Source organism: Pteronotus mesoamericanus, unplaced genomic scaffold (genome assembly GCF_021234165.1).
Source record: "Pteronotus mesoamericanus isolate MK-2021 breed Mesoamerican mustached bat unplaced genomic scaffold, CSHL_Meso_final contig_25, whole genome shotgun sequence".
Classification (NCBI taxonomy): Eukaryota; Metazoa; Chordata; class Mammalia; order Chiroptera; family Mormoopidae; genus Pteronotus; species Pteronotus mesoamericanus.
This window is the reverse complement of record NW_026555105.1, coordinates 28,692,956-28,716,344: the sequence shown is the minus strand read 5'-3', so window position 1 is coordinate 28,716,344 and position 23,389 is coordinate 28,692,956. Positions and strand designations below refer to the sequence as shown.

At 37.9% G+C, this 23,389-nt stretch overlaps 1 protein-coding gene across 1 annotated transcript; it reads right to left on the bottom strand.

The window, feature by feature from the left end:
* Positions 1-2,245: 2,245 nt before the first annotated feature.
* On the bottom strand, positions 2,246-23,144 carry ANKEF1 (ankyrin repeat and EF-hand domain containing 1). Its single transcript, XM_054573508.1, has 10 exons — positions 23,059-23,144; positions 17,752-18,142; positions 15,292-15,491; positions 14,406-14,555; positions 13,071-13,194; positions 8,699-9,521; positions 7,051-7,277; positions 5,666-5,829; positions 3,276-3,413; positions 2,246-2,404 (listed from the first exon to the last, which is right to left on the bottom strand). Exons 2-10 carry the CDS (start codon positions 18,095-18,097, stop codon positions 2,246-2,248), a joined length of 2,331 nt encoding a protein of 776 aa, XP_054429483.1. The 5' UTR covers positions 18,098-18,142; positions 23,059-23,144.
* Positions 23,145-23,389: the final 245 nt, after the last annotated feature.

The window sequence follows — 23,389 nt, the reverse complement described above, 5'->3', positions numbered from 1 at the left end:
GGCAATAGTACAGAAAAAAATTACACATATCATATGTATATGTAAAGAAAGAAAGAGATAAAGTGGATTGTTGACATTTATGTAATCTGGGTAAAGAATATGCAGGACTTCTTTGTGCAATTCTTGCAATTTTTTTGTAAGTCTGACATTAAGCCAAAATTACAAATTGAAGAAACAGATCAAAAAAACTTCATAAAACAAAATTAAGTTCTAATAGCACATGCCCAGGCTCCATATTATAAAATGCATAAGCAATCCAGCTCAAGCTTGCCTTGGAAAAAGATGGGCCTGAATAGCTATTTCACTCACTCATCCAGCCTCCTCTCAGACTCACCATCTTGTTAACATGGAAAGTGAGGAAGCAGTTTAAAGGAAAGGGATTTTATGTACATGTCTGACAGAGCTGTAACCTGGAGTTGTGCCCTCTGGTAAGGCAGACTGTAAAGTGGACTCTTGCTGTCATTGGGGCTTTTGTGGATATTTTTGGAACTCTTGCCCAGACCTCATTGCATCTCCTGGTATGGGGAATGCCTTCACTCGCTTTTTACTTTGTAGTACACCTTAAGTAGTGGGCAGCTTTATGTCTCAATCGGGCTATGTTATAGAACCCAGTTACCCAGACATTAACTGTAGGTGTTGCTGTGAAGGAATTATGTAATATACATGCAACTAACACCTACAATTAGTTGACTTTATGTAAAGGAGATTATCCTGAATAATCTCGGTGGGTCTGATCCCATCAGTTGGCCCCCAGAGTAGAACCTAGGCTTCCCTGAGAAAGAAGACATTTCACTTGTGAACAGCAGGGACATCTCTTGTCTAACAGTTTTTGGCCTGTCCTTCCTGGTGGCCTGCCTGACCAGTTCCACAATTTTGTAAGTCAAGTCCTTGCAATCTACCCGTCTATCTTTCTATCTGTTTATCTATCTATTGTCTATCTATCTATATCTAATCTATCCTATTGGTTCTATTTCTTCAGTAGAACCATGACATACCATTTTCCCAAGTATGAGTCAGGCCCCAGACCCAAATTCCCCAGACACTTGTAAGGTTTTACAGTGGATTTCTTAAATCTGCCTTTCTCCCTTGTCCCACATATACTCGCCTTAAGGAAAAGTCATATATAATATCTGGTCATTCCCTATCGTATATATTTTTATGGCATCTGAAAATTTTGTGTAAAGTATTGTATGAATACCACTTGAACTGCTTCTCAAATGCTTAAGACCCTGGGGACAAATCCTCTACGTTAGGGAAATGTTTAATTTGTTGCAAACAGAACCTAAGGGAATGAATTTCAAAAATATTTGCTAGGGAACTTAGAATCCTAATACCATAGATGTTGTATTAGTTTGGGTCCTTAAAGAAGGAGCCTTGAGACGAGAATTTAGGTATGAGTATTTGGGACGTGATCTCAACAAAGACCAGAAGGGTTGGAGAAAAGGGAGAAAATAGGAAAGGAAAGGTGGCCGAGAATGGGTGTGTTATCACACAAATCACCACTGTGGGCATCTCGATCTTAATCCCCCTGCAGAGCTCTAGAAGTCAATGAGAACATGTCCCTTAGCATAAATTCACTGAAAGGTTGAGGGAGCTGGGGGGTTAATACACTGCATCTGTTCAGTCACTGCTGGAGGGCTGCTTCCAGGAGGTGCTCGTGACCAGGTACTTTGGCCCCTACTGTACAAGTTCAAGCATCAGAGGCTGCATTCCAGCTACTGGAAATCAGGCCTGAGAATGCCCCAATCCCAAAGCAGAGGGGAAATGGCTGGAGCGCTGACAGTGTCTGCCAGAGGTGTCACAGTTTACTTAACACGATACACATAACTTGCGTGAGAAAAAATTTCTTCCTTAATGGACTCAAAACTCCTCTTTCTTAATATTTAATAGTTTTCATCAACTTCTGGAAATACATCTTTAGCAAACAAAATGGTGTACATTTGGTAATTTTTTTGACAATAAAGTGATGTTTATAACCAAAATAACATTTATTCCACTACAATCTTAAAGAAGATTGGGGAATTTATCCAGATGCAATGCAATGCAATTGACATGCAATTCGTTGCAAAATAAAACACATCTTCGCAGACAGCTCATAACATTTATAGTTGTTAAAGCAAAAACAAATATTTGGTTACAAATACATAATTTGTGGATTGCTTTAGCTTTGATGGAAATATCTACTTTCTCCAAACTTTGACCTTTGGGTCTCGAAATGTTTAACCCAAGATGCAACTTCTGTGATTTAGTTCTTGAAAGCAGCTTCCAATGCGCGAGCTTTCTCTGTGATGTTCTTCTGAAAGGGCATCATGAAGTCTTCAAAGTCCACCTCATAAGTGAACCTCTCCCTCCTCAGCTCCCTCTGCCTGATCAGCTCTGCCGTTGTGGCTTCAGGACTCCAGGTCTTAAACAAACAACCACAACCAGAGCAGGTATGAGTATGACAGCAAATAAACATGCCATTGCCAGAGAATCTTCAATATGGTTAATTTAAAACTATCAAATTTACTTCTAAATCTATGTTAACTCTTTTTTCCTTTTCCTTTTACATGATGTCAGTGGTTACATGGGCATCGCTATTTCTGATGATGACTATCTAGACAACTGAAGTGCTGTTTAGTTACCTCTGTGATGACCTTTAGGCCAGCTGCTGTTCATTTTTAGGATGTCAAAACCAGAAAGCGATGGAATTAGAAGATCATTTGGGTTTACTACCATTATGTCTTATGGGTAAATCAAACTTATTTTCATAGTAGAAGGCAGAGAAAACTGGCAGTCTCTTTTTCAGCATGGTTTGATAGGCATTGGCAAGATCACTCTTATTCTCCAAAGATGCCTCTACCTCTAATTGTAGATGCTTTAGACAACTACTCAATACACCCACTCTTAATTAGTGGGAAGCCCCTACAAATTAAGGAGTTGCTGGTAGCAAGTAAAAGGAGGAAGGGTTGCATCTAAGGTACTAAGAAAAAGTGTCTATAGCACTTGGTGACTAAATGGCTATAGGGAATGATATTGACCAAAGAAGACTTTAGTCTTTGAAGGAAAATGAAAATGTCAATACAGAAATACTAACAGAAGAAGCCAGATAACTTGGAGCCAAAAAGGATGGACTTAATGAGTCAGAAGCGGCAGGACCTGGCAAAAGGACGCCTTTAAATAGTAACTATGAAAAATAACCTTCGGACATTTGTTTGGGTGTTTTGCATGAATAGTATTTGAAAAATGACATTACGAATTTATACCACATTATGAACTCTTTCCAAAGTACTTACCCTCCGTGGAATAAATGTGATATCTACTTTCTTGGTATAACCACTGGTAATCAATGAATTGAGATGAACCACATTACCCTTACGCATATTCTTTTCCTCCAATATGGGAGGTACAGTATAAACTGATGAAAGTGGTTCCTGGAAGCAAACAGAAAAAAAAAACCCTATCAATTTCATAAACCTATATACACTCTAATATTATAAGTTGTTCTACATTACACTCAGAAGCCAGAAAAATAATAACTAAAAATGCTACTACATAACTTGAAATGAAATAGAATATTATTTTAACTTTGGGTAGGGAGAAATAATTAGTTTGCCTTACTCTACTTAGTAGTTTCAGGGGCAGATCTCGTAAGTTTTCAAGATATCCATCCTTGACGTTTTCTTCCATTATTTTTTCAAATAAATTTTCAATTTCTTTCTCTTCCTCTTCTCCTTCTGGCATTCCTATCATTCAGATGGTGGCACATTTGGAGATTTCCCAGAGTCTTCTTATTCTCTCCTTGTTGTTTTGAATTCTCATCTCTTCATTCTGTACTCATTGACTGTTTTTTTTCCTTCTTTATGTTCGAATTAGTTGATATGAACCCCAGCTTCCTTCCCATCACTGTTGGTTCCCTGTGGATTTTTTCTTTATTTCATTTATTGTAGCCTTAATTTCTTACCTTATGCATTTGCCATACTCAGTGATTTCTCTGAGCATCCTTATCACTAGTCTTTTGAACTCTGCACCTGATATGTTGGCTATCTCTGTTTCCCTTAGTTATTTTTTGTGGAATTTTGATCTGTTCTTTCATTTGGGCCACATTTCTTTGTCTCCTTAGTTTGGCAGCCTCCCTGTGTTTATTTCTCTGTGTTAGGTAGAGCCGTCTTGGCATACCTGTTATGTTGCAAGGGGCAGAGCCTCAGGTATTGGCGATGGTGGAGCAGCCCACTTCGCCACTTTGTGGTGCTGTATGTGAGGGAGGGGTCGGAGAGGGGACAGTGCCACTTACTCGGCTCTTACTCTGTTTTCAATCACTTCCCCTCCTTTCCCACAAGTGACTGATGCCCTTCTAGCAGCTGCCCTGGTGCTGAATCCCAGAGTGGGTGGGTCCTAGGATGGTGTGGATCCTTTAAACGGACTCTCCTGAGAGACTGGCAGTTTCTTCCACTGTATCAGCCCCCACTGGTTTTTATTGCCAGAAATTATGAGGCTTTATTTTTCCTGGTGCTGGGACTCTGGGCTGTGTGGTCTAGCCTGGGGCTGGGATCACTCGCTCCCCAGTTGTCCCTTGTAGTTTTTATCTGCTACACGAGAGTGTGGGACCACTCATTCTGCCAGCCATTGCTGCTGCTACCTTGCCTCTGCCACATTGCATCCTCTCCACCCTGGCTCCCCAGCTCTGTCCCTCCTACCAATCTGGATGAATAGTTCTTTAAATCCTTAGTTGTTGGACTTCCATATAGTTCAATTTTCTGGCAGTACTGCGTGTTTTTTTTTTGAGGTTAGTTGTGATCCATCTTAATCTTGTCATCCATGTTTGTTACTCTCTACTATCTGACTACAATCCCTTCACTCTGTCCACTTCCTACTACCTACATTATTTTTTTCCACTTGATAATTTTAAAGCTTTTCCTTCTTAAATTTCATCCCTTGTCAGGTGTCTGCAAGAATCTCCCAGGGATCTTCTTGCTCCTCTAAAAGAAGCGTCTAGCCTAGAAATGCATCTGGAGCTTCCCTGCTAATGACAAAGCCTGGATGTCTCAGAAATCACCCTAAGCAATAACCTCAAACTTCTCCTGATAGTTTAGAGGCATCCATGCTACTCCAGATTACCAGGATCAGTCAGTTTGGTGCTTTAAACCATCTAGAGTCATATTGCATGATATCCAATGTTACAAGTGTCCCCATGTCCCAGGGTTCCGTGGTAGTCATTAAAATTCCTTGGGCAGGGGTAGTATAAGATGAGTAATGAAAGAATATAAGACCAAAATGAAGGAAAAACATGCTTTACTTCATTCCTCATAAGGGTTATTCTCCTTCCCTTTAGGGCTATCTCATCAAATCTGTATAATTCAGGACCAAATATACATATAATATATACATATATATCATATACAAATATGTATATATCCAATATCAGTTCTTTTTTCAACATTCTAGTTGTATTTGGTGAACCAACTTGGTTTTTGTACAGATTCTGTTTGCAACAAATACTTACTAGATTTTTCAGTAATGGTAATTTTCTTGCTAGGTTTTTAGGAAAGTGTTCCATAATAGTGCTGAAAATACAGACTGCTTATTATTTGGCCCATGTTGTGTAAAAGTATGTAACAATGCCCCATTCCCCAACAAGTTTTTAAGACATTTCTATTACTAATGGGGAACCAATTGCTTTTCTTACCTCTTCTTTCTTACTTTCAGTACCTTCAGTTTTCACTCTAAGAGGTGGCTTGCCTTTCAGTTTTTGGTTTTCTGCTGGTTTTGGCAAGTTATCTAGCTTTTCTTTAATCAAATCAATAACTCTATAGTCAGCATATGCCTTTGCAATATCCATGGCAGTGTGCCCTGTTTAAAACATAAATTAAGAGCTATAATAAGCATATCAACAATAAACCATGTAGAAAAACCTTAGCACATCAGCCCTAAGCATGTGTTAGTATGGGTATTTCTAAAGCAAATGGTATGTGTAAGGTCACAGAGCTAGATCAAACATTCTCAAAGGTGGGCCCCGCTCTAAAATATCTTAATAAAAATGCCATTTACTGGCAAAACATTGTTTTCTTATTAATTTTTTGAGCATGTATCTTAAAAAGTCAATAGGAAATAGTGGCAGATTACATTTTGGATATCTAATTGCTGGTTCTTGTTCCACACAGCACATTTCCTTTCATTTGAAAATTTTATGTTGTCTTCCCCTTTCCATCATGTAAGGAGGTATATTTTAAAAGGCCTGGGGAACCTGATGGTCACAAGTGCTCTATGCAGGTGGCTAGGATTTATGGCACCAGCAATGTCCTCAGGCAGGCCTAGCACAATGCTACCCATGCCTCAGAGATAGCCTGGAGCAGCCAGAGGTATAATGCTCTTCTGTCAAAGGAAGCAATGAGTTCCACGACAAGAAAAGGACACCTGGAAGCAAGGAGCTCAAATATTTATCAAATGAATTTTTATTCTTCATCTGTGATATTTATAAGGTAGGCCTTCCATTTACCTCCTAGGGAGAGCCTCAGTTCAGAAATGACTTTGTCCAGCTTTAGAAGAAATCCAAATGCACAGGTTTTAAACTATGCCAGCTATTAGAGACTGATGGTTAAAACAATCTGATAACTAACTCAAGGCATGGTCTGCACACTGGGGACATCCACAAACAAAATGGTTACTGGCTCACAATGACATAAGCTCAGGAATTAAGAGTAAGTATTTAGAAATTTGCCTAGCAATTTGATAGATGAGTATTCTGTTATTTGAATCTAATTTTAAGAGTTTGAGCTTGTATTTTGGGGGCCTTTTTTTCACTTCATTTTTCCTAGTAAATCATTTTTTATTGTACTTTGAAAAAGCATCAGTCCATGAAAGATTGTAAATATAAAGAATTGGCCTTTTAACACTAGTGATTTGCAAAGAACTGAGTATAAAACAAACTTCCATAACATGTAACTCAGGCTTATGTTTGCAGCAGTAATTCAGGCGAAAATGTGGCCCCACAAGAGTAGAATCAGATGGGGTTTGAAATCAAACATAAATCCTCCTTTTCTAACCCTAACCATCAATAAGATGAACACATACCTTTTCTATTTTCCAACTGGAATTTAGCACCAATATCAAGTAGGTATTTGACAGTATCCAGTCTACAGCTCTCAATGGCTCTACTTAAAGGAGTTGAGTTGTTCATTGAAACTGCATCAATCATGGCTCCAGATTTAACAAGAAGCTCAACAATATCTTGTTGGCCTGCATGGCATGCAAAATGAAGCGGAGTCCACAGAAAATTATCTGTTGCATTAATGTTAGCCCTAAAAGATAAGATAGATGCACAAGATAAAAATATGGGTTATTCCACACACTGGAGGCTAAAAATGCTAAGTAAGCCTTCACAGAATTTTATCAACTTGTTCAACTGTAAACCAAGAAAGCTCTGAGTAAAGTTAAATTCTGTGTCATAATTTTTCTTGACAAGTGTTCTGCGTTATATGGTAGTCTTAATTTTGTGTACATATATACATTTTGTTTAGTTTTAAATGGCACTAAAGGTCCTAGGGGTTATGATTTTACAAAGGTTAAAAATCAAAAATTGTAAAACTGAATCCAATGAAGATAAAAGCTGACAGGAAATAGGTTATATTACTCCATTTTTGTGTCTATTTCAGCATGTTACAAATTTTTTAAATGCACCTTCATTAAAATTCTAAGCATTATTTTAAATTTTAGTCCCTTTTAAAGATTCACTGCCCAAAAGTTTGAATCCTTATAGTTGCTTTATTCTCTCTCCTGATAATATACTAATTTGAATTCTTTTTTTGACATAATTTATAGTAATAACAATGATTTTTCTCAAGTATGCAATTACTGTGCTAACAAGTGCCTTACACATTTTAACTAATTTTATCTTCAGTAAATTCTGTGACCTGAGTCCCATTAGAGGCCCATTATTAAAATGAGAAACTGAGGCACAAAAAAATTAAGAAACTTATCCCAGGTTATTTAGCTATGGTAAAAGGACTTAAACCCAAGTCATTGCTTTATATTAAAAAGTTAAATGAAAAATTATGCTTTGATATTTCAAAGATATTTACACAGTAACTAAGGAAAAGATTGCTATCTCTGGAAAAGGGAATCGAACATGTCCTCAGTCATTATAGCCAACCTCTCACTTTTTGGACTTTGTTGAGATTTCCCTACACACACAAAAAGAGGCAGATTAAAAAGTGACTCCATGCAAAATGAATAACTTCTAGAGATCTATTGTACAATATTCTCATTATAGTTAATAATACTATATTGGACACTTAATATTTGTTAAGAGGCTAAATTTCATGTAATGTTCTTACCACGATAATTTTTTTTTAAGTTTTAAACAAAATAGAATAAAATGAAAAGCAACTCCACACCAACTAGGTAAGGCTTTGAGACCAAAATAACTTCTTTTGGGAGGACAGTGATACCCAATCAGAAGTCATCTTCTACTCCCAGAGTGAAAACGTCTTGGCCTTCACTTTGTGCATAGTTGTTACTGGCAAGCCACTCTGTGTACACACACTCTTGTTCCCATTAGCCTGGTTTCCCATATAAGATCTACCTATAGTCTAGGCTTCAGGAGTGAAGCACTTTCATGTGCTATTAAAATTCTGCAGTTGAATGTATCTTAGCTTTCCTTTCATTTCCTTGAAATATAAAGACTCATGAAAATTTAAACCCCACCCAACCAAAAACATACCCTTTTTCAAGAAGAAACTTGACCACATCTATGTTTCCACTTGCACAAGCAGTCATTAGTGGTGTTTTGTAATAATTATCCTTCATATCCACGGGTATTCCTGATTCAAATGCCTTTTTCAGAGAAGCTAGGTCTCCTGCCTTGGTGATAAAATTAATATTTGAATATGCTTTCTCTGAATCATCAATGTACCAAGCAGAGTCATCCTGAATGGGATGTTCTGGTGGATGATCCCGATTAAACCGACTGCAGTCAGTTACATTCTTGTAGGTTTCAATCATGTAATACGGTGGCCCACCATCACTCCGGCGTGGAAATGCATCATCAGGAATGATGCAGATTGGGAGGGGTAAAACGAACTTGCCTTTTTTTGCCTTTTTGGCCATCCCTCTTTTCTTTTTCTTAGGCCCATAGGATCCCAAGACATAAGACTTGTTTAAGTATCTGGTTCCCTTAAAGAAATCATTAATATTGATCCCTCCTCCCCGGAATTGTTCGTGAAGATGAGCTATGAAAGACAGCTGTTCTGAGTTGACTAACTCTTGTCTCTCTTCCAGCACCATCACAAAGTCTTCCTTGCTGACTGTCCCGTCACCCCTGTCCACATATGAAAAAGCTCCCCGAAGGAAAGTCTCATATTCTATTGACCAATCATGAAGTCGAAGGGCCCAGAGTGGATTAGGATTTTTGGCTCCTGGCCGGGCCAGTTTATTAGCAATTCGCTCTGCCCGCCTTATTTCTTTGCTTGCTGCTTTGAAGCCACCTTCCTTAGCCAGAGTCCTGGGCGTTTTATGTGCTAAATTCTTCCACTTCAGGTCACATCCTAAAATGTGAAGCATCATTATTATGAATGGTGCCAAGGCACCTGCATGGCTCTACAAATGACATTCATCCAACTGCTTTCCTAGTTCAAATGATTAATCAAAAATTTGTCCCTAAATTATGCATATATAGAGATGAGCATATTTAGCTATTGTAATTACAAAATTAAGCTGTTATTTATTTACTTATTTATTTTTGTGCTTTGCTTTGGTGAATTCAGAGAGATATTTTCAGTTTACGTTATCTGCCCCCCCCGAAGAATTAGGGCATTAACACCTATAGATATTTAAAATAAATACCATATTAGGGCAGTTGCTAAGGAGTCTTGAGGTCAAACAGGAAAAGAATAAGTGTGACAATGGAATTCAGGGAGAGGCTGGACTCGGTAGCTTAAACGGGCCCTTAGAACTCAGAATGTCGAACAATGGCCTGTTTCTTTTTAAATGACTATGACTATAAATCTCTGTGCCATCTAAAACCATATTTTATCTGTATTCTCCATGCAATTTATGTCATTTATATAAGTAGATCTACTGTTTTGTGGTAAGGTCACTAACAGAGGAAAAGGTAATTTGTTCATCAAATCTGAAAGGATCCCAGTATTATATTTGATCAACTTATATACTGAATTCATTTTCCTTTTTGGTTCCTTACTTAAATTCATTAGACCAAAATTATATATAAGTAGTCTCTAAATAAAATAACTTTGTGAATCAGGGGGTGAGGGGATGTCTATTTAGTGCTAGCAGGAGGGCTATGTTGTCTATTAATAAGTGTCTTGAGACATTAAAAGTCTATTACGTATATAAATGTCAGATTATAAAGAAGTTCTTTATAGTGTCTTGGCTCTAGAAAACTCTTGTATTGCTTTGATAACATCATATAATCAAAAATAATTATAATAATTGCTACCCAATCAGTATCTGTAGCAACCAAAACATATAGGCAGCTGCATGTAGAAATAAAACATACCTCTTCAACACTTTATAGTTTTATCCCTTGCCAAAAAGAAAATTAATCACCAATGCTTTTCAAGATTAATACTTCCTTTAGTATTGTCAAAAATTAAAATTTTATACTCAGGCCAATAAATTTCTTATTGATAGAAAAAAATGTAGTGAGACAATGAAGATCCTAAATTTTCTATATTGGACAGTTTTAAGAACAGTGACTTATTGAGAAGGGGTCTTAATAGTTTAATTTTGTAGCATAATGATTCCATACTAATTCCAAGTATGCTGTTTTTACTGAGCTTTTTTGCTTATTCAGGCTGTCTGAAGGGTTATCTACCACTTCACATGCCACTCCTATATTTATCCCAGCACTACGGATCCAAAGATCATGAAAGCAGCTTTATGTCTTTTTCTGCTCCCAGTTTTCTCCTAGTTAGAACCATTATGTGAATAAAAGGTTAACATCTCAGTTTAAAGATCTGAAGGCATTATTTCCTTTCTTTTTGACTTGCAAGACTTTCTCTCCTCCTTTATGATTAGTAAATAAAGATCCATTCATTCCCTTTGTGAACTAAGTTCCTCTGTGGCCAAGATACTCAACTTTAGGTGCTGGTGCTGGAGAATACCAGCAGCCAAAGTTTCATTAGAGGAATTCTCCACGGGGCGGGTGCTGCGCATGCTTCGGGAGAACTACTACCAAGTCCCCTGCTCTGTCCCTGGATATGGTGCTCACACTGTTTACAGGGACTTGTAAATTGCTCCAGCAAGAGGACCAGGGCAAAAGAAGAGCGTATTGAGGAAGATAGTTTAATGTGGGAAAAGAATGCAGCCTTTACACTGAAGCATAGAAGAGACTAAACCCACAGAGTTTACTCAGAAATGAGCATTTTATTGCTAATGTTTTTTTGCTGCTCTAACTGATTTTGATCAAAGATTTTAAAGGTGGAAATTTAACTGGTAACTGCTGCTATGAAATTGGGTCACCCACATAGGATCTGGTGATGTTGTTGTACTTCTGAACATGACACAGAACTCAGAATATTTTCAGACATTTGTTTTAAAACCACAGTCTAGTCTTATGATTCTACCAGGAAGATAAATGTTTTCTGTATGATAGGGTGAGGCCTTTGGCATAGTCAAAGCTCTGGCCATTTGCTTCTCAATTTGCTTTCCATGACTTTGTTTCAGGAGTATGTGAACAATAGAGTACATGTTTGGTGATGTTTGTCTCAATAACAAAACAATCAACATGTATAAGTTAAAGAAGCTTGTCTCAATCTGGGCAGGTCTTTAGTTTTTAGAAATACACCATATTAAAAATGAAATGTCAGAATAAACTGTTGATTGTGACAGCTTTGAAAACTAGACTGAGACGATATATGCATTTGATACATTTTCCTTTCTTTTTTTGTTAAAGGTGTCGATTATTTTGGAGGCTGGAGAAGGAATCATCAGTCTCATTGCACTATTAGTTATGCAAGCACTTTTGTCTTATTTGTAATATTAGTGGGTACAGCATAGGATCTCCAGGTCCCAGTGACTTCTGAAATTTTGTGCCTGTGTTGAGGACAGCAAAACAAAGGCATTTTCTCTGCTCTAATATAGAATCATAAAACTTTAAGTTTTGTCTATTTCTCATAAACTGGAGAAAGAAAACCACTACCATAAAGTTCAGCAGAATGAAGTCCCATCTTTAAAATTTTAATGTACATTCAATTAGCATGTGATTAACACCAAATTGATCCATTTCTTAAAATTTAACTAGTTAATAGTATCATTTTAAGGACTACATAACATATAGTCCTAAATTACAGTTATTTTTAAAAAGCTACATGAAAGGCTAAAATAATGAATATTACTTATATTTCAAATTTTCTATGAAAATTTTTATTTCATATTTCTCCCAATATTTCTCCCATAATTTCAAATCATCCAGAAAAGTTATCTTTCCACTTGACATAATACAGTATTTTTTAATAAAATAATTAAGATTAAAAGACATGGTTTTCAGTGTTTGTCCTTGCTTAGATGGATGTTTATTTTTTTTCAAAAAGGAATGTAATAACTATAAACATTTTAGAATAATTTGTTGACTCATGATTAGATTTTTAACAATAACCTAAAAATATTTGGGAAAATGGATTTTTATCACTTTTAATACCAGATTCATGACTTCACAGAAAGTAGAATAAGAAAAAAAATCAATTTTCTTTCTACATATATGAGTGAGGTTGGCTATTGAAAAACATAAGGAACTGACAAGTGACAGACCCAAAGTCTCTACTTATCTACAACAGCATTGTCTACCAGCGTGCCAAAAGAATTCTTAAAACATGTAGTACCTGACTATTTATTTAGTCAGGGGCACTGAACCCTTCCCCGCTAAGGTTGTTAAATAAAGAAAATGACAACAGCCAACACAATAACCATCCAGTGCAAATGAATCAAAATTATACCTATTTTTCATCAGATTGGCAAAAATATATACTTTAGTAATTAGTTTATGTGTGCCAGGAGATAAAGAGGTTGAAAATTGGTGATCTACAACATGGGTAAATCATAAATACTTTAAGCATAAAATTGCTAGATAGTTTTACCTCGCTGAGCTATATATTTACAGCAATCTGCAAAACCACCCATGGCAGCGTAATGAAGTGGTGTGTTTCCATTCATTGCAATCAGCCCCACGTCTCCATTGTAGGCAAAAAGAAGCTTCAATATCTGCAAAACAGACAGTGGATAATGTAGAGAAATAGGAATGTACATTTACTGAATGAAGACTGCACTTAAACCTGTGTTATCCAATACATTACATGTTAGCCACATGTGGCTATTTAAATTGAAATGAATTAAATAGGAAATGAATCTTAAAAAGACAGTTTCTTAGTTTCACTAGCCATATTTAAAGCACTCAATAGCTGTATGTGGCTACTGTATTATAGTAACAGCAGTTATAGAACATTTTTATCATTGCCAAAATTTCTATCAAACAACATTGAACTCTAGAGTATAAAAAACTCTATATTCAGCTGGGCACTACCATTTTGGTGAATGTAGGCAATTTTAGAAAGCATCAGACTATGGCAAACATCATCAGAGAAGCAAATTCTTTAGCAAATGTAACTTCTTTTGTGATGCATATTTTTATTACAGGGAAAAGACTTAATGACAAAAACAATGTTAACTGTTAAAACTCAGAGAAATTTGAGTAAAGAAATTTTAGATGTCATTCAGAATTTTGAACAGTAAGGCCAGCACCGGTTCCTATTTTTGCAATGTAACTGTTTGGACCTATTAGATATGTCCAGACACTCAGAATACTTAGAGTTTAAAATTTAGGTGCGTCATTAGATGCACACAACAATCAGAGGGATCAGAATATATAGGCATTGTTCTCCCCACAATTAGATCATATTTTTAAGATTATAGTATGTAAAGAAGCATAAAATACAGTAGCTTCAGTAGGTAAAACTTTTAAATTGTCATAGTTAACAACTCAGAAAAAAATGAGTATTATTAAATGTATAAATTAGCAAGCAGATACAGTTGAATAAAGAGCTAGAATATGTTTTTAAAAATAATATTTGGACCCTGGCTCATGTGGCTCAGTGGACTGAGTGCTGACCTGTGAACAAAAGGGTCACGGGTTCAATTCCCAATCAGGGCACATGCCTGGGTAGCAGGCCAGGTCTTCAGTTGGGGGTGTGTGAGAGGCAACCAATCAACGTCTCTCTCACACATTGATGTTTCTCTCCCTTTCCTTCTCCCTCCTTTCCCCTCTAATAAATAACTAAAATCTTTAAAAAATAAAATTTTAGAATTTTTAAAGGAAATCAAGATAACTCCGAAAAAAAATCTGCCTTAATGCAACCTACATACTTAAAATTTTTGAAAATTTTTAACAAATTTTAAAGCAAAAAGCATGTTATTACATCAAAAAAGCCTCCTTTGGCAGCAAAATGTGCAGCATGATGTCTCTCATTATCAAATATATTCACTTCACCTCCTCTTTCCAATATCCCTCGAACTAGTTCTATCACTCCTTCTCTTGACGCTTCCATTAGAGCAGTGCGACCTGTGGACTGGACATGAAACAGATCAAATGGTGTTTATAGGTGTCATGTTAAATGTCGTATTCAGTGTAACTACGATCTAAATCCATTTGGCCTTAGAGTCACTGTCATGTTTAGTTCTCTACATTTTTATTAGTTTTATGGAACCAATAAAAAAAATTAAGCCAGTACAATGGGTGAATATCCAACATGTAGAATTCCAGAATCAGAGTCAAGTTCACACCAGATGTCCCTGTGTGAAAAATGATCTCTTGCAAAGATTGTAGAGCATAAAAGGAGAAGAGAGGGTGAAATACATGCTAAAATTAGGTTACAGGAGCTTTCTAATGAGAAGAAAAGCTGATTTTATTGTCTCAAAATAACAATTAAAATATAAAAAATTTCAATAAAATTAGTCAAATGAGCAGAGGGAGCAAAATGAATAAAGAAAACAGCATAACCACAGATTCTCTTTTCAAAAAGATAAAAATTTTATTAGGCACTAGTGATACCTTGTTTATCTTCTAAAATGATCTTTTGACATTATATATAATAAATAACAATTTTCCAAACATGATAGAAAATAGACTGTAGGATTATGGTAGTATAAATATAATGAAAGTATGTTGACTTAAAGCATTTTGAATAGAAATGAACTGTCTGTACGCTAACAGAATAATTTTACCATATTTAAATGCAAAAATTACCCTGATAAGACTCTATAATTAAAAAAAATGAATATTTATAATCACAGGAATAGTCATACTGAGTTGACAGCATTTGGATTGGCTCCTCTTTCCAAAAATGTCATGCACATTTCTTTAACATCATGTGCTTTTTCGCAGGCTTTAAGGAATACTGGGATTCCTTCGCAGGAAGAGTTGTTGACATCTGCCCCATGTTCCAGGGCAATCAATGCACAGCGATAATGCCTCTTAGTAGGTAAAATGCAGTGAAACAAAATACCTGTAGAAAAATAGAATCCCCAAAGAATACGTATTAATAGTCTCTCTATATTTCTATCAGATAAAAAGAATAATTTTAAAATCCATAATTAGCTAGTAAAAGTGATGGAGCAAAACCATATCTGTCTTTGTTTTCCTTCTGAAACTAACCCAAAACACCAAGATAAAGAAACAGAAGAGAAACTCCACCTGTGACTCCACACTTCACAAGCAAGTGTGGCTTAGAGTTTTACCTTCTTCATATTCTGCAAAATGAAAGACAAAGTACAGTGTAGGCATGGAATATGTCCCACATCCTTATAAAGGTCCAGTATTTTAATCATTTAAGTGTTTGCTTATCCTTTAGAAGCAATGTGCAGTGAGTCAAATATTGGTCCCTGGAAAATGGGATGTTCTGACAGAGAGACTAGTATGGAATAAACAACACAGTTCGGCAAGTGGCAGCCAAACTGAGGGATGTGCGAAGTGAGCTAGGTTCACGATGTGGGGAAGACAAGGCACTCGGTGCAGTGGGCACAGCAAAGGTTATGTAGAATCAAGGCAGAATAGGGCAGTACTAACAAAAGTTATGTTTAAAACAAGATTGTGTATTTGTCTCAGGTTTCATTGTATATTTTGAATTCTTCCTATGTGATTTGTCATATTGTTTCCTGATACACTCATCTCCCAGAACCTTGACAGACTTAACATTAGTTTCAATGAACTTAAATTTTAACCATATGGCTGTCAACATTTGTTACAAATATTCACTTGACCTTGTTTCTCATTTTACCTTGTTTGGTTTTAATTTTACAATTTTAGATTTTTATGCTATACAATTTCTCAACCCATTTTCTTAGTGATTGGTATCTGTTTCAAACTCAAGGAGGTAAACTGTTCTTCATTAAAGTGTTTCCCAAAGTATATTTGACAAAACTCCACGTATAGGAGATGCAATATGGAGAAACTATTTCATGGTCAAATAAATATGGAAAATGTCACCATCATTAGTCTGTCTGACAAATGTGAAATTGACATGCCTAAATTCGTTTTATCTAATCTTTCTCTAATGAATTTGACAGTGGAACCAATTTTGCATGTAGCACTTATCAACATCCCAGTGATTCAGCGATCCATGAAACACACTTTGGGAAATAAGCCTGATAGAGCTGAGAAAGGCTTCTGTGGGTTTTTGTTGTTGTTGTTTTTAGGATATGACATTTTAAAACACATTTGACCACTTAATGCACCTGAAGGTTATTTTGTTACCTGGTACCATTACGTATTTCTTTCTTATCTTTGTTTACTCCTTTTTTTTTTTTAGGAAGTCACTGGAGACAGTTACAAAAGCAGATTCTGTTCCTATCAGAAAATATTAATATTATACAGTTGGATTTATTTCTCTACTGTGGGGCTGATGGTAGCAGCTTGCACTGATGCAACTCTTTAGGACAACTCATGAAATCTACCAGTTTATACTAAGCCTGGTGGTAATTTTCCTAGTGATTTTCTTGAGGCTATGTCAACGCCTGCTGGAACCTAGGGTTGTTTGTACAAGAGGCTCCAGGACCAAGGTCTTGAGATGGGATTGGGGCACGGAGAGCATAGGGTGGGGAAGTAGGGCTATGTCTCCTGAATAATCCTGGAAATTACATCCATGTCTTAAATTTCAAGTCATATTTACAAATTATTTAAAATGACCTCGGAAAGTTGGAGTTTATGCTGGAATCCCCCATAATCCTTCAAATTCCCAAGAGTAACCAACTCCTTTCTACATCAGACAGCAATTGAGAGGAGACAAAATCCTTCTAGACTCCTAAGTCTAATACTACTACTCCAAGTTATAAAATGTAAGAAAGAAAAATAAATGCTCTCCCTTTTTTGCTCTAAACAAGATTTTATGTCTTATAATGGATGATTAAGATTATAATAATATCAACATGTATCATGTTGAAAATTTTCCACATTCAGCAAAACCACCTAACAGATTAATCGAATTCTAATTTTCTTTTTCTTTTTTTAAATTCAATCTTTATTGCATTTTTTCCCCATTACCATTTAGTCCCCTTTACCCACAGAGATTAATTTTCTTTTTAAATGAGAAAACTCTCAGAGCTGGTTTCCCTAAGATTTACCTATACCATTTTCAAACTGTAGGGAGTCAGTATCTTTATGTTACAGGAATAATTCACTTCTAAAGCTGGAAAGCAAAAAAGTCCACTTTATTAATTTCTGGCTAAAAAAAAAATTGCACCTGCCAGGTAGAATGTTGGGATTTTTACCTTTTCCTTCATTATCAACTTTAGTCATATCTGCCTTTGCCTTGGCTAATATTTCCATGGACAATTCATGGCCCAGGTCTGCAGCCCTCATGGTCGGAGTACAGCCCATTCGGTCTTGCACATCAGGGTGAGCACCAAGGCTAAGGAGAAAGCTGACCATATCAATGTCATTGGAAACAGAGGCTAAGTGCAGAGCGCTGAGTCCGTCAACAGGGTCTGTGAAGTTGATTAGCTCAGGGTAACCAAGTTTGATGAGCTTCTCTATCTGCTTCTTGTCTTTGTTCCGAACACACTGAAGAAGTTTATAGATCTGCAGGTTCTCAAGTCTCCGATCTGCTAAAGCCATACTTGACCAGGTTCTTGAAAATGCTTTTGTGGACTGAAACAAATACTACAGCAGAAAACACACACACACACAACGAAAACGAAAACATGTAACTCAAAGTTAATTATGTCAAGTTTATTTTGATTAAATAATATTTTAAGCCTTCCCAAAGAAGAGAGGCTGTTTCTTATAAAATGTTATTATCATAATTGATTGGAACTAATTTCATGATAATAGAAATTACATATAAATACAAAAATCTTCAACTAGCATAAAGTTAAAATATTTTAAAACTAATCTTCCATTAAAATGTATACTATGTAGTTTTCTTATCAATCTCACTTAATCTTCCCTGCTCCACACAGCCTTCCCAGTTACCTAATAACCAGGTGAGGCCAACAAAACTGCCAAAATGAGGACTTGAGCTCCCCACTATGTGGCTCTGTACCAGCATGTCCCCCACAATGGAGAGGCTATACAGGTTTTAGTAGTTAAAACATGTGATAAAGAACATGCAGTATTTTTGAGGTGCTCATTAGAAATGGGAATCTCCTATGTTCTGTGAGATACCAAAGAGATATTAATAGTTTTTTTTGTCATTTTATGTGACAATGAGGTACCAATCTTTTGAATTGAGGAATAGGCCAGGCCAGGTACCTCCAGGCTAGGTACTTTCCTCCATTTATTTTTCTGGGGGAAATAAAACAAAAAACAAAACAAACCGAGACCAAATCATTGTCAAGCCCCGAATCTATCTTATTGCCTCCACAACAGCCTCCTATAGTCCAATCTCTTTTCAATCCCCAGGAAAATCTTTTATAAATGCAGATCAGGCAAGATCAGACAAGTTTCTACCTCAGCCTTTTGTGTAGGGGATACTCCTTCTGTCTCCTATGACAGGAATGGATCTATGACCTAGATTTAGCCTGTGTGAGTGAACACTCTCCCTAGGTACAGTGAATGTCTCAAGAATATACTCAGAAAAGACATCAGCAAATCAGCATCCCATGGGATCCTTCCACCAGAACTGCACAGAAAGACTATTCTTTCTACCCAGTAGTTAAGCAGTGGGGTGCAGGGCACAGCTGCAGGCAGCCATGTTGGCTGTCGCAGAGAGACTGAGTTGGAGAGACTGAGACTGAGGACAGCAGCTGCACTAGGGACTCAGTTGTGCTAGAAGTCACCTACCACCTAACTGTTCAGGGTTGCATGAGTAAAAACACCCTTCCCCCAACCTTCTTTTGGTAGAAGCTAGTTAGCTGGGTTCCTCTCATTTGCAATGAAAAGATTCAATCTTACTACAAAATCTGAAACTGTATCATCTTTTCCCCACTACAAGCCTGCTCCCTTTCCTACATTCCCTATGGTAATGAGTTCAGCTGTTGAGCACTTTTTCCTTCTTTAACTGTGTCTCTCTAGACAACCATAACATCTCCATTGCCTGTTTCCCTCCTACCTTACCACTCCCCCACCTCCCTAGTTTCTTTTGCTGGTCCCCCCCTCTGCTGTTAGAAGTCTAATTGTGGGACTAAGGCCTCAGGACCCTTCCCTATTCTCAGACACTCCCCTGTGATCATATGCCACCTGATGATATTTATCCCAATTTGAAGCTTCTTATTTTTCACTCTTAAATTGATAAAGTCATCTCTGTCTCTCCCCAGAGCTTCAAAATTACATATCTCTCAGTCAACCCTTCACTCTCACTTGGATGTTTAATAGGCATCTAAGTTTAACATGTCCAGAGCAGAACTATTGTTATCACCCAGACCTCCAGTTCTCCCTGTTTCCAGTACATCATCATCCATCCACCTACTCAGGTTAAAAACTAGGAATTACTCTTCATTCTCTTTCCCTCACAGATTCCCTACTCTTTAAGTCTATCAGCAAATCCTGTCAACTCTACCTCCTGACATCAACTTTCAGACAAATCATTGCTAGACTTCTAATTTGTCTCACTGCTTCCACAATAGCCCTCTATGGCTCATTTTCTATTCAGCCCCAGAAAAATCTTTTAAAAATGTAGATCGGATAAGATCAGACAAGCTTCCACCCACAAAAATTTTAGTATAACTATTTTTAAACATAAAGAAAAATTGAACACCCATATATCCACCATGGAGATCCTACCATTAATGTTTGACTTGCTTTATCACACATCTATCCACTGTATTTTTTGATCCATTTCAAAGTATATTGCGAACATAGTCTAGCATACATATCCCTATCTGGAGATCAATATTTGTTTACAGTTCTTGTTTTTCTTTTTGGTCTTTTGAATAGGTAATGAAATGTGTAAGTATTAAGTGTACTGTTCCATGAATTTTGACAAATGCATACATCTTTGTCACCCAATCTCCTGTCAAGATATAGAACGTTACCTCATGTCAGAACAGTCTCTGCAGATCATCTTTTAGAAGCACTTCAATATCTTTCCCTAATAATCAGGGAAAAAAAAAACCCCTTCATGATGACCTCCCCAGTTCTCTTCTCCTGACCCTCAGACCTCACTTCAATCCCCCCTTGAAGTAGTGATCTCCAGCCAGACAGGCCTTTTTTTGTTTATGGAACAAAAGCTCCCTCCTGCCTTTAGAATGTCTTCGTCCCTCAGCCTGGAAGTGCCCTTTGCTCATAATTTCCATTGGTGGGCACTTCTCACCATTAAAACTGATGCCACCATGTTACTTCATTTCTTTTATTTTCTTCATAATGAAATCAAGTATTTCTCTATCTGTAGATGTATAGATACAGGTATATTCAATTTATATGTTATATATCTTCCCCACTAGTATATAGTCTTCATGCAACAGAAGTTTTATAATTGTAATGACCATTATTTCTCCACCAGCCAGAACCTGGCTCACATGAGTCATTCAATAAAAGTTTGCTCAATAGATGACCAAAAGTTAAAAGACTGAAGAGTGGAAGGAATAGAAGAAAATTTGTAGGCTTCTGCCTTGAGCAACTGGCTACCTGTGCCTGAGATGGGTAGCCTGGATGGGGCCCAGACTGGTGAGAGAGCGTAGCTGGTTAGGCTCTGGGCATGCTGAATGAGAATCCCCAAGGCAACAGGGTACACAATTCAGGGGAGACATCTGAGCCTGGTCTACATGGAGCTGTGGGGTTTTCAGGGGTTGCAGGCAGCCTCAGGCTGGGAGAAAGCAAAGAGAAGTTTCATGTGGGAAGAATGGCCACCGCCATCAAATGCATGCTGTTGCCTTGTCTTTCCTTTTTCCTCACTCTTCTGCCTGCTGTTTATTATTTGTGCTTCCTCCTTTCCTGCTCAGACATCAGCCATCACACGGCTTGTGGCTTTACTGTCCTGTTTGCTGTAGCCCCTCTCTTCCCCTCTAATCTGTTTCTAGTATGTGTGGACTAGGAAACCAGTGAGAAAGCTCATTAGAATCATGTGTATAAATAGGCTCCCAATGAGTCCCGAAGTCATCTACTCGGCCTTTGCTGCATGCTTGGTGAGATTTACTTTAGCTGGTGTTATGGCCAGTTTTACTATTACCATCAGTCAAATTCTGGTAGGTGCAGTGTTGTCAGGCTGCATACAGATGTACATCCTACATGGAATAAATGTCATTCTCCTAAATAATTTATTGGTGGTACTGAATCAATGCCACCTCATTGGTGTGGACAGAGACTTCCCAATCAGTGACCTCACTGGTGACTCTGATAGCATCCATCCTGAAAAATTACCATATTTTTCCATGCATAAGGCACGCCTATGTTTTTGGCCCAAACTTTTAGGGAAAAATCTCTCATTTTAATTCAATTTTTTATTTATTTATGTACAGATACTTGTTTTCGTATTATGAAGGAATTTTAGCATTTATTTTTGAACATATTATAGTGTAAGAAATTTTATGTGACAAATAATTACAAAACACAAGAACTGATACAAGGTATTTCAGGAACTACCCATGTATAATGTGTACACTTTTTTTTCCCCCTCAAAAATTTGAGCAGAAAGTGCATTTCATACAGAGTAAAATACAGTAGCAGCATGTGACATTATCCAATCAGGCTACAATGGTGAATTCAGCAATCTGTGGGCCAGTTCTGTGGCTTATATCCCTTCCCAGCTAAAGCCCCAAAATGCTGGGCTAAGAAAGATGCCCTATACAGTGTCCTTCACAACCAACGCCAAGACTGACCAAGAGCCTCGCCTCACTGGAGAAAATAACAAGTCCTGTCCCCTAGGGCTGGGTTGCTCGTCAATTGTGCAGCAGTTCTGAGTCAGGACAGCTGTCACATACACCACGCCCCAGCATGTATATTTTACCTCAGCATGGCCCCGTGGCACTTCGGTACACCCCCATCTAACTATTTATGTGCACAGTACCAGAACAGTCGAATAGAACAGGATTCCTTGACTTGAGGTCTGTGCTTGGGTCTGAATACTCTAAAATATGAAAATCTGTGTGGGGGGAGGGGGTGGGGAGGTGTCCATGTTCATTTTTTCCCTGTGGGGAGAGATCCATGGAGCTCATCAACTTCTCAAAGGAGTCTGTGAGACAAGGGTGTTTTTCAGAAAGAGAAGACATGCTTGGAAGAGAGGAAAGTGTGTAGGATTGGAGGTGGAGGAATCTGTTTTTGTGATACACCCTGCTCTGCATTATAATTTATTCAAACTGGTTGGACAAACCTGGAAAGTTACCCATGTAGTTTGTACTTAAGTCTCTTCATCTGTGAAATGGGGATAACAACAGATTCCACTTTGAGAGGGCTGTGTGAAGAGGAAATGTCCTAATCCTTGTAAAGCGGTTTAGCAAAGTCCCTCAATGCAGGCTCACTGTGGCTAATTAAACTCCTATGGGTCTCAACTCACCCACAAGCCACGGTGTGCATTTGAGAAGGCACGGGGTTCTTAACTGTCCCTTTCAGTTTTGAGTCTCAGAATAATCCGGAGGGGAGGGTGGGAAAGATGTAATTTCAAGGGAAAGGCCAGATGGCAGGGACCAAAGTGCTAAACTCACCTCTCAGTCGTGTGGGTGATCAGGAGTCACTGATGTCCCCGTACCGACGAGCCTAGGCCCCTGGAGGCGCCCGGCGGCCCCAGCTCTCGTTCTCTGCCACCTGGCGCCTACCCCAGCGGCGACCTCAGCCTCCAGGAGCCCAGCTTGAACACCCGGACGTCAGTGGTGTCCTTAGGAACAGAGCAGGCCAGCCAGAGCGCGGAGCTGCACAGAAGGGGGTGTGTGTGTCCATTGGCCCGGGGTTCGCCCCGCGAGAGCGCGCGGTGGTGAGCGCAGGGGGCGCGGGGCGGGAGCCACCCCGATAAGGTCGATTGTGAGCTTCCGCCACGCA